Genomic DNA, 12,356 nt, shown 5'->3' on the forward strand with positions numbered 1-12,356 from the left:
ATAAATAACTCTCTCTCCCTGTGGAAAACGTTTATAATTTTCTGCATAAGGAACATTTCAAAGATTTCAAAGGGATTTTTCCGCCCCCTGAAATTTCTGCTTGGGTTATAGTGCCCTACTGTATCTGTGCAGGCAAAGGACAAAGTTGACATGTACTGTCAACATGAGCTCAGATTATTTTCATAGGTACAGAAGGAATATTCACTAACCTGTTCCATTTTATGACCATTGCCTTTGGGTGGCCCCAATCTAACACACCCCAAACCAACCCCGCCCAACCCAAGCAATCCAACATGTTGGCACCATCCATCTTCTGCCTGGTCCTCTCTTGCATAGCAACCATGGAGAAGCCACAGGAGGGGCAGTTCCTCCTGATTTTCCCTCAGAGCCTAATTTTTTGGTGGCTAAGACGAAAAAAACCCAAGAAGCCAGGTGCTGCCTCTGCAATGCTAGCTTTGCTCCTGGATGAAACCTGACCAAAACTCATCTGCACCTGGTCCTCCTCTCTTGGTGGCTGCTGCTACTGCAGTATGGTGGAAACAAGCTGAGCAAAGGGGAAGGCTGAGATGGATCCATCCACCAGTTTCCCACTCCTGCTGGACACCTGCTCCAGGTGCCACCAGCTGCTGAAAAGGAGTCAGCCCCTTACATCGTGAGGGGTGAAACTTAACGGCCTAAATCCATGTGATGCTGAAAATCCTGATTCAGCTGCTCACCACCCCTGAGGTGTGTAAGCTCCACAGACACTTCACCTTGACTTCAGTAAAGCATTTGACGCCGTCTCCCACAGCATCCTCACAGCTAAACTGAGGAAGTGTGGACTGGACAATCGGGTAGTGAGGTGGACCGCAAACTGGCTGAAGGAAAGAAGCCAGAGAGTCGTGGTCAATGGGACGGAGTCTGATTGGAGGCCTGTATCTAGTGGAGTGCCTCAAGGGTCAGTTCTGGGACCAGTATTATTCAATATATTCATCAATGACTTGGATGAGGGAATTGAGTGTACTATCAGCAAGTTTGCTGATGACACCAAGCTGGGAGGAGTGGCTGACACACCAGAGGCTGTGCTGCCATCCAGCGAGATCTGGACAGGCTGGAGAGTTGGGCAGGGAAAAAATTAATGAAATATAACAAGGGAAAGTGCAGAGTCTTACATGTGGGCAGGAACAACCCCAGGTTCCAGTATAGGCTGAGGAATGACCTATTAGAGAGCAGTGTAGGAGAAGGGGACCTGGGGGTCATGGGGACAGCAGGATGACCATGAGCCAGCACTGGGCCCTTGTGGCCAAGAAGGCCAATGGTACCTGGGGTGGATTAGAAGGGGGGTGGTTAGTAGGTCAGAGAGGTTCTGCTTCCCCTCTACTCTGCCCTGGTGAGACCTCATCTGGAATATTGTGTCCAGTTCTGGGCTCCTCAGTTCCAGGAGGACAGGGAACTGCTGGAGAGTCCAGCGCAGGGCCACGAAGATGATGAAGGGAGTGGAGCATCTCCCATGTGAGGAAAGGCTGAGGGAGCTGGGGCTCTTGAGCTTGGAGAAGGGGAGACTGAGGGGTAACCTCATTAATGTTTATAAATATATAAAGGGTGAATGTCACGAGGATGGAGCCAGGCTCTTCTCAGTGACAACCAATGATAAGACAACGGGTAATGGGTTCAAGCTGGAACACAAGAGGTTCCACTTAAATTTGAGAAGAAACTTCTTCTCAGTGAGGGTGAGGGTGACAGAGCCTGGAACAGACTGCCTCCTTCTCTGGAGACATTCAAAACCCGCCTGGACACCTTCCTGCTTAACCTCATCCGGGTGTTCCTGCTCCGGCGGGGGGATTGGACTACATGATCTTTTGAGGTCCCTTCCAATCCCTAAGATTCTGTGTGATTCTGTGATTCTGTGATCACCTCCTGACCTGAAAGCTTACATCTTTTACAGCGTTGCTTCTGTACACACTCAGAAACACCCTGGGTTTGACAGGGCAAATACTTTCATGGGTCTCAGGCAGATAGAGAGACCCCTCACTATGCCCTCTTCATTCCTTCTCAAGGCTTCATTTACCCAAATCTCTTCCCACTCCATGCCTGTTTTCCTTCGACCCAGGACAACTATTTCTCCAGGACAGCTACTTCTCCAGGGCATGCACTTTTGAATTCCTCCCCCAGAACCTGCCCACCTTGCAGCTCTTCTTGAACCCTTGCCCATCACCTGGCCCCAATCCCCAGCTCTCCTGTCCTCATGGCTCACTGATTTCTAACTTTTCCTGACTTTTCTTTGACCCTGTTTCCCCAAGACCTCCTCCATCTCACTGCTACTGTGTCCATCCAGTTTCTCCTCACCAACATCTTAATAGAATCACAGAATAGTTTGGGTTGGAAGGGACCATCAAAGCTCATCCAGTCCAATCCCCTGCCATGAGCTGGGACATCTTCAACTAGTCCAGTTGCTGGAAGTACCCCACCAAACACATCTTCCCTCTCCACGTTTTCTTCTTTCTTAACAGGAAAAGAAATCTCCAGATCTGGCTTTGGTAGGTATTTAAAGAACCTGACCATGAGCTGAACCTACCACCCAGGTGTGGTGGTGAGGGCAGAAAAAGAGGACACATCTATGGAAACGCAGCAAGCCTTACCCTGAATGATAAGAGAAATGAGGAGTTGATCTTCTAGATGAGAATGACAGTTTCCTCGGAAATTTAGTGCCGTTTTTAGTGACTTAATAGAAAGTAAACATGTCTGTGTTTGTAAAATGCCATGGAAGGTGGAGCTGCGCCACCACAATACAACCACCAAGTAACAAATGGAGAGAAAAATTCAAGTTTTGGGAGTCACTGACAGACTATGTTCATTTTGATAAAACGTTAATTCTGTCAATTAAGTATAAAAATTTTGCTGGAGAAATGAACAAGAATTTGTGAATTTGAGGTGTGAATAACACTTCGTGCACTTGCAATAAGTCATTTGCGGCTAACGCATACCAGATCACAGAATCACAGAATCACAGAATCACAGAATGTTAGGGATTGGAAGGGACCTCAAAAGATCATCTAGTCCAATCCCCCTGCCAGAGCAGGAAAACTTAGGTGAGGTTACACAGGAAGGCGTCCAGGCGGGTTTTGAATGTCTCCAGAGAAGGAGAATCCACAACCCCCCTGGGCAGCCTGTTCCAGTGTTCTGTCACCCTCACTGAGAAGAAGTTTCTTCTCACATTTAAGTGGAACCTCTTGTGTTCCAGCTTGAACCCATTACCCCTTGTCTTACTGTTGGTTGTCACCGAGAAGAGCCTAGCTCCATCCTCGTGACACCCACCCTTTATATATTTATAAACATTAATGAGGTCACCCCTCAGTCTCCTCTTCTCCAAGCTAAAGAGACCCAGCTCCCTCAGCCTTTCCTCATAAGGGAGATGCTCCACTCCCTTAATCATCTTTGTGGCCCTGCGCTGGACTCTCTCCAGCAGTTCCCTGTCCTTCTTGAACTGAGGGGCCCAGAACTGGACACAATATTCCAGATGAGGTCTCACCAGGGCAGAGTAGAGGGGAAGGAGAACCTCTCTGGACCTACTAACCACCCCCCTTCTAATACACCCCAGGATGCCATTGGCCTTCTTGGCCACAAGGGCACAGTGCTGGCTCATGGTCATCCTGCTGTCCACCAGGACCCCCAGGTCTCTTTCCCCTACACTGCTCTCTAATAGGTCATTCCCCAACCTGTACTGGAACCTGGGGTTGTTCCTGCCCAGATGCAAGACTCTACATTTCCCCTTGTTATATTTCATTAAATTTTTCCCCGCCCAACTCTCTAGCCTGTCCAGATCTCGCTGGATGGCAGCACAGCCTTCTGGCGTGTCAGCCACTCCTCCCAGCTTGGTGTCATCAGCAAACTTGCTGATGGTACACTCAATTCCCTCATCCAAGTCATTGATGAATATATTGAACAGTATTGGTCCCAGAACTGACCCTTGAGGCACTCCACTAGATACAGGCCTCCAACCAGACTCCGCCCCATTGATCACAACTCTCTGGCTTCTCTCCTTCAGCCAGTTTGCAGTCCACCTCACTACCCGATCATCCAGTCCACACTTCCTCAGTTTTGCCGTGAGGATGCTGTGGGAGACGGTGTCAAATGCTTTGCTGAAGTCAAGGTAGACCACATCCACTGCTCTGCCATCGTCAATCCACCTTGTTACGTCTTCGTAAAAGGCTATGAGGTTGGTCAAACACGACTTCCCCTTGGTGAAGCCATGCTGACTGTCCCTGATGACCCTCTTATCCTTGATATGTCTTAAGATGGCACCAAGGATAAGGTGTTCCATCACTTTCCCAGGGATGGAGGTGAGGCTGACCGGTCTATAGTTGCCCGGGTCCTCCTTCTTGCCCTTTTTGAAGACCGGAGTGACATTTGCTTTCCTCCAGTCCTCAGGCACCTCTCCCGTTTCCCAAGACTTGGCAAAGATGATGGAGAGCGGTCCAGCAATGACTTCAGCCAGCTCCCTCAGCACCCGCGGGTGCATCCCATCTGGACCCATGGATTTATGGATGTCCAGATTGCTTAATTGCTCCCTAACCCAGTCCTCATCAACTGAGGCAGACTCCTCCATTGCCCTGCCTTCCTCTGGGGCCTCAGGGGTACGGGGCTCCTCAGGACAGCCTCCGGCAGAGTAGACAGAGACAAAGAAGGCATTCAGTAATTCTGCCTTCTCTGTATCTTCTGTCACCAGGGCACCCACCCCGTTCATCAGTGGGCCTACATTGCCTCTGGTGTTAGTTTTATCTGCCATGTATTTGAAGAACCTCTTCCTGTTGTCCTTGACCCCTCTCGCCAGGTTTAACTCTAAGGAGGCCTTAGCTTTCCTAGTTGCCTCCCTACATCCTCTGACAACAGCCTTATATTCTTCCCAAGTGGCCAGCCCCTCCTTCCATGATTTGTAAACCCTCCTCTTCCACTTGAGTTTGCCCAGCAGTTCCCTGTTTAACCACGCAGGTCTCCTGGCTCCCTTCCTTGACTTCCTGCGCATCGGGATGCACTGATCTTGAGCTTGGTAGAAGCAGTCCCTGAATGTTAACCAACTATCTTGGGCGCCTTTACCTTCAAGCAGCCTTGCCCACGGGATTCCCTCCAGCAACTGTTTGAAAAGGCCAAAGTCGGCCCTGCTGAAGTCCAGGGTTGCAATTCTGCTCGGTATTCTGCTCCCACCACAGGAGATTCTGAACTCCACCGATACACAGATACATTTTTCTCATTTATGTTTCATCAGCTGCTACGTATGTATGTACATACATACATATTTACACACACATACACACCCTGTACACCTATACAATCCATTTACAGGAGTCTGCATAGCTGTATTAGTAAGAAAGATGGCAAGAAGACAGTGCTGTTTCACCAGCGAATTTACACTGACATAGTGAGCGTTAACCTTCTTTTATTAGCCTGACCTTTGCTGGTCATTGCTAATGAACATTCTTGAAGAAGGCAGGTGATTGAACCCCAACGGTGGGATTTTATGGGCAATGATCATCATTGTGGGTCAAGCACACCCGTGCTGCAATCATAAAGTTAATAACCTCTACAACAACAGCTTTACATGTGGCTGTCTCAGAAGAATGCCATTTCTGTAACTCACAGCCTTCGGAGACGCTATTTATAATTTATACCCAATCTGAAGCACAAAGATTTTTTCTCTCCTGCAAGTCAGGGTGATCAATACAGGTCTGCACCTATTACAGCCCGATGAGGTGAAGTGTGTGGCAAGGGTGAGTTGTGCTGGGTAAACGCCGTGGCTCGTACACATGGCTTTGCAAAAGAGCCCGTCTCCAGCGGCTGTTCCCAGCATCTACGGGGGAAATAATTCTTTGTAAGGGTGCCATCCCAGCTGCTTGGTGTCACAAACTAAATTAATTGCATATTTGCCTCCACACTGCTCAGGAACTTGTGTTTTTTTGGCATGTCACACGGGTTTCAGGCTTCTGCACCCTAATTCATAACACATCGGGACTTAATGCAGGGTACTCTGAAACTCTCTTATCATGGAAACCAGCAATTTAAGACTAAACACTAATTTGCAAGGGCTTTGCAGATGTGAATCACGCTAAATTTAACTAAGCTGAATAATATGGCGCTTCCTGTGACTTAACCTCAGAGATGTCATTAGAGGGAAAATTTGAGATTAATGACCACAAAGCTGTGTTTCCCTCCCCGCTTAACCCTCCTTCTTGCTGCAGTGAATGGCAGCTGTGTCTGGAAGTCCTCAACATGTTTCCCTTGCGCATGTTCCTTGCTTCTTCTGGACAACACCACCAAAGGACCAGCCATGGGGTGACTCAAGTGTAGAGTCTTGCACCTGGGCAGGAACAACCCCAGGTTCCACTATGAGTTGGGGAATGACCTGTTGGAGAGCAGTGTAGGGGAAAGGGACCTGGGGGGCCTGGGGACAGCAGGATGACCATGAGCCAGCACTGGGCCCTTGTGGCCAAGAAGGCCAATGGTACCTGGGGTGGATTAGAAGGGGGGTGGTCAGTAGGTCAGAGAGGTTCTCCTGCCCATCTACTCTGCCCTGGTGAGACCACATCTGGAATACTGTGTCCAGTTCTGGGCCCCTCAGTTCCAGAAGGACAGGGAACTGCTGGAGAGAGTCCAGCGCAGAGCCACGAAGATGCTGAAGGGAGTGGAGCATCTCCCGTGTGAGGAAAGGCTGAGGGAGCTGGGGCTCTTGAGCCTGGAGAAGAGGAGACGGAGGGGTGACCTCATTCATGGTTATCAATATATAAAGGGTGGGTGTCACAAGGATGGAGCCAGGCTCTTCTTGGTGACAACCAATGACAGGACAAGGGGCAATGGGTAGGAACTCGAACACAGGAGGTTCCATTTAAATTTGAGAAGAAACTTCTTCCCAGTGAGGGTAACAGAGCCTGGACCAGGCTGCCCAGGGAGGTTGTGGAGTCTCCTTCTCTGCAGACATTCAAACCCGCCTGGACACCTTCCTGTGTAACCTCATCTGGGTGTTCCTGCTCCGGCGGGGGGATTGGACTGGATGAGCTTTCGAGGTCCCTTCCAACCCCTGACATCCTGTGATTCTGTGATGTTTGGGACGCAGCGAGGAGTTCTGAGACAGGCATCGGGTGGGGGAGGCGGTGGAGACGGGCATTGCAGGAGCAAAGCAGAGCCAAGGCAGCCGTTCGGCAAAGCGAGACGAGGAGAACACGCTGTGTGCCGGGATGTGTTGACCTCTGCCAACACTCCCGCCTGACATCCCCGTCTGCGGGAGTCAGACAGACGTGTGTCGGCGTGGGAGGCAGGTCTGCCACCGGCAGCAGGGAGAACTCAAAAGTCTGGGATGAACGTGAAGGGAAATACTAAGCTCACAATATGGAAAAAGAAAAACAAAACAAAACAAAACAAAAAACCCAACCAAACAAAGCTTTAAGAGCAGGGGATGCTCACGGTGGGTCTGCAGGTAGCTGGTTCCCAGATCAGCAGGACGCAGGGACCAGCGGGGTGAGGGACAGGGCGGCAGTTCTCCTGAGGAACTGCAGGTCATGTCCTGCCTTGCAGCCACAGGACAAGCACAAACGGACAGAAAGCAGCGCAAGATCAGGGTCTTTCTGCTAATCCAGTTTTAATCATCCAGTTGCAGAGTGGCAAAGTTTTTAACTGCTTCATTGAGCCATTGCAATAACTAAATAAGTTCCCTTTGGGAGATGGTGTTTATTCCAAAATCAGGACTGATTCACTATTACCCTTATAAAAACCCAACCCAACACAACCCAAACCAGACCAACCCAAACCAACCCCCCCAAATCACCAAACTCCAAAGCTGTATCTTTAAGCTAGCAGACTCATCTCAATATTGAAGAAACAACTCATGTTTTCCCTATCAGGCAGACAGAAAAAAAAAAACCAAACCAAAAAACCCAAACACCCAAAGACAACAAAGAAAACAATGAAGCTTAATGACCTCAGTGCATTTCTAAATGCGATTTTCATTTGAAAATGCGGTCCTGATCTAGCAATTGATCTTTTCACATGCAGTCTTCCAGCAGAACCAGTACTGCTAAATCAGACTGCGGAGCTCCCAGAAAAAGCAAGCAAGATCCCTCATGTCATAGTAGAGATCTGCTGCCAAGCATTTAGTGGATTCTGAAGAAAACTTTAGTTTAGTCTCTCCCAGCTAGAAAAATGGTAAACCTTGGGAGCTGGAGATGGAAACACAAGAACCTGCCAGGAAAGTATATCTGGAAATTCAACTTATTTTCTTTTCCTCACATTGAGAACCTCAAGTTTGTTTTTTTTTCTTTCATAAAATTAGAACAAAATGAAAATAAGTTGTCAGGGTAATTTCCCTCTGAAGAATCACTGAACTGGAATTATGTCATCTTGCGTTAAAATTATCAGATATTGCCACAGTTGGCCTACAAATATCATATTAAAAAAGCAGAAAGAAAATAACTTAAATACATTTGGGAATTCTTTTGATTGTGCCCTGCGCATATCTTCTAATACTTATTCCTCCTATTTGGCTTGGTTTGTATAAACCACCATAGGTTGCTTTTTTCAAAACAAGTTTAAAACAAACTGTTGATATATTAGGGGAAAAAAACGGCATGGGGAAAAACAAGATTGAGGTGGGAGCTGAAGTTAGTCTAAACGAGAGCAATATCATCATGCACAAATGCACAGACAAGCACAGCATGACAGTCACTGCTCATAAAAGATCCTGCAACAAGTTAATATAAAAACTCAGTCTCCTGTAGAGGGAAGTTAGAAGGGAGCTCATATATAAGCACTTGAGGAAAACTTGCACTGTGGATGGAACAGATATAGCACATTCCCTGTTAGTCTGGGGATAAATTAAATGTTATAACCATAATATATTGCTGTATTAAATTAAGGAAAAAAAAAATTCCAGTCTGTTGTGAAAAGAGAAAAATCTATGACTGACTAAAAAGCAGAGAACTCGCAGTCAACAACATCCCCATCTGTTTTGACATGTTTTTCAGCTCCGGCACCAGAATGACATGAACGCCTTGCGCTGGTATCTCTGTAGTTGCGATTGTTACTTTCCAACGGAGTTTCGCACTGCAAATATTCCCAAGTTTTCAGATGTTTTCAGGTCTGCATTCAGGTGCACCGAAAGCCTATGGGATTGCCCCTGAGTGAGGAAGGAGAGTGAACCAAGGGACAGGATGTTGTAAATACAGGGTTTGCTCCGGGATGGATCTCTCCTTCGTGGAGCTGGGGAAAGATTTGTCCCGTGTTTGGATCTGTGCATCTGGGCATCTGCAATGGGAAGGACGGGGAGGAAAGCATCAGGGTTTGCCCCATGACACTAAGCACAAGGGTGCAGGTGGGGAATTTTTTTTGCCGCTGGTCTGAATGAAGAACTACCTCATCTGTGATTACTTTTGTATTTTCTGCCCAGGAGATACTTACTATAAGATGAATCTTGTAGGCATCATGCCACTGAACTTGCACAGCGCTGGGTGGGCTGGGCTTCTGTATTTAAATTAAGTTTCAGAACAAAGGACATTCAGTAAAAAACAAAACCCCAACAAAACTAATGAAATAAATCTGTGACAGGCATGCTTAGCAAATCAAATAGATGCAACAGCTTTGGTATGGCCTGAGAAGTGCTAAAAACCAAATGCTTCCTTAGGACAACCATTGCTTTATGTGGATTTATGAAGTATGAAAAGAAGATACTTTAAAATTGGGTTTAGTATCTCAAATGGGTCATGGAGATATTCTTATCTGACTTTTGTGTTTAATGCAAGTAGGTCCTCTGTAGTGGGGAATCTCAATAGTTCCCTTTATAAGGGCTTGTTTTCAGTTTCTTATAAATTTTGCCAAGCTAAGTATTTGGGATGAAAATTCCCATGCTCTGTCTCTGCCTCAGGCTGATTATTATTATTTTTTTATGTTTCAACTAAAAGGATTTAGTCACTTCAGGAAATAAGACTGAGGAAAAACATATTTTGCCTCTATTGGGGAAAAAAACAACAAACAAAAAAAAAAGAAAAAAAGAAAAGAAAGCCTTACAAGAATTTTGCTGAGCAGCTCCTGCATCTCTATTCTTCACAGCAATAGTCTGAAATTTGGAAGGTAGGGTCCCTGTTGTCCTTTTGCAGTTCCCATGAAAAGCCACCCAGCTTTTTGCCTAGTCACAAGCCTTTGAAAAGTGTCATTTGCATATGGTCGGCACAGACTCCCCAGAATTTGGCAGCTGAATTGGCCAAAGACTCCTCTGAAGATGCTGTTTGCAAGGGGCAAGCTCCAACCCAGGGCTAAGCCAAATTTCTTTTTTTTGCAGCTGCTGCTCCCAGATGCTGCAGGCGATTGTGGCATCAGGCACAAGAACTAAGTGCTGTCCTGGGCTCCAAATGCAGGGAAAAAGGGTAAGAAAGAGGGAAAAAAGAAAAAAAAAGGCAGCCTAATGGAAATTAGGTAGGAGAACTAGTCCTGGGGGCCGGTGAGAAGTGTGGACCAAGAGGGGATTGACCGTGCAAACCGACCCGAAAGATGAGGCATGGGAAGAGCAAAGAGGTGTGTTTCTAGATGAAGGTAAGACCATTAAAACTGGAGAAGCAGGAAACTGGTTGCAAAGGGAGCTCGGGATGCAGAGACAGGGAATGCGACTTTCCGGACTGTGTGAGAGCTGCCTTCTGGAGGACTCATCCCATCCAAGGAAAGACAAAACCGACCGGCCGGGTCAGTTCTTCCTTCTCCCTTGGCTGTGGTTCATCGAGAAGGTGACAATCCACTACTCCAACACCCTCAGCTCCTTTACCTCACTTCACCAGCCCACGCATCTGAGCCCTGACTCCAGATCTGAAATTTCTATCTCCGCAACTGACCCGCAGCAACAGAGCATCCCACGATGAAATCTCCCCGCTTTGTCTTACCGTGGCAAAAGAAAACAAATCACACACAGAAAACTACATAAAGAGAATATTTGAAGCACACACACTGAAGTTAAGGACTCTCAGTTGAGTAAATGCCAGAATGGCTCAGGGGCGAAACTGGGAGGAGACGGTGCCACTTGGTGCTGTTCTGGTACAGCTTTTGTCTACATTGTGTAGAGTTTTGTGCTGCCTTTGAGGGTCACTTGTGCATTTTTCCACCAGGCTCCTCCACTGACCCACCACTTTTAGCTGGGAGTAGAGAGAGCTGGTACAAAGAGATTGGGTTTTTGCAGCAGAACGTGAAAAAATTTCATTTATAATGCAGTACAATGAGTAAATGATAGAGAATGTGGTACAGCTTGGATATGGGAAGCTCATGTCATGCAATGTATATGGCCATTACATGGGTAGTGAATGAAATTAAATGTTGGGATAAAAAAACCTCCAGGTATTTGAAGCAAAAAGTAATGGCTATTTAAAAGAACATCAACAGGGAATTAATCTTACTAAAGGAAAAAAGTCTTTATGGAGTTCCCAAGCTCCAAGAAGGGTTTATTGGACCATCTGCAGGCAAGAGTCTCGCTGCAAACAATGATTTTTTTACCACTGAATCATCCATAGTTGAGCTGGCTCTCTGACCTTTGCCAGTGGAAAGGCACAACTGACGTGGTTTCTTACGTCCAAAGTTTCCAAGCCACCTAACTTGCCAGTAGCCAAAGAGCAAAACTGCCTCTAATGGCCAGTCCTATTTACAAACCTACGAGTCATGTTTCTATCTTAACCTACCTGTTGGTAACTGTTATTTCAACCTGAGAGTGTAGCTGCATTATGCTGTTGTGATCGCCACAAAGAATGACAGATAATACAGAAATAATAATTTGTTACAGAAAAACAGATGAATGAGGCATGCAACAAGGCAGCTGAAATCTATGTTTCTATTACTTCATTCTTTCATGAGATGAGGATCGGCAGTAGTTTGAAGAGATCACAAATCCCTTAATTATTTTGTGTGTACCAACAGGATCATAGAATCACTTTGTTTGGAAAAGACCCTCAAGTTGATCAAGTCCAACTGTTCCCCCACCCCCGGCACTGCCCCATGTCCACGAGAACCTCGTCTCCATCTGTTCAACCCCTCCAGGGATGGTGGCTCCACCACTGCCCTGGGCAGCCTGTTCCAATGCCCGACAGCCCTTTGGGGAAGAAATTGTTCCCAAGATCCAACCTCGGCCTCCCCTGGTGCAACTTGAGGCCGTTTCCTCTGGTCCTGGCGCTTGTTCCTTGGGAGCAGAGCCCGACCCCCCTGGCTCCAAGCTCCTTTCAGGCAGTTCAGAGATCAGAAGGTCTCCCCTCAGCTCCTGTTCTCCGGGCTGAACCCCCCAGGTCCCTCAGCCGCTCCCATCACACTTGTGCTCCAGCCCCTCACCAGCTCCGTTCCCTTCTCTGAACTCGCTCCAGCACCTCAAG

General features: G+C 47.2%; 1 protein-coding gene across 8 annotated transcripts in view; it reads right to left on the reverse strand.

The window, feature by feature from the left end:
- The window catches only part of ARB2A (ARB2 cotranscriptional regulator A), a 265,885-nt gene that overhangs the window by 13,458 nt on the left and 240,071 nt on the right, over nucleotides 1–12,356 (reverse strand). The window contains exon 12 of one of the 8 annotated variants that reach the window (XM_065656371.1): nucleotides 9,418–9,483. The exons of the other annotated variants lie outside the window; for them this stretch is intronic. Within the exon in view, the coding sequence (XP_065512443.1) occupies nucleotides 9,443–9,483 (41 nt within the window). The 3' untranslated portion in view covers nucleotides 9,418–9,442. Of the gene's footprint in view, nucleotides 1–9,417; nucleotides 9,484–12,356 lie in introns of those variants that run through there. 8 annotated transcript variants of the gene reach the window in all.

The sequence above is a fragment of the Caloenas nicobarica genome, chromosome Z, assembly GCF_036013445.1.
Source record: "Caloenas nicobarica isolate bCalNic1 chromosome Z, bCalNic1.hap1, whole genome shotgun sequence".
NCBI classification, from domain to species: Eukaryota; Metazoa; Chordata; class Aves; order Columbiformes; family Columbidae; genus Caloenas; species Caloenas nicobarica.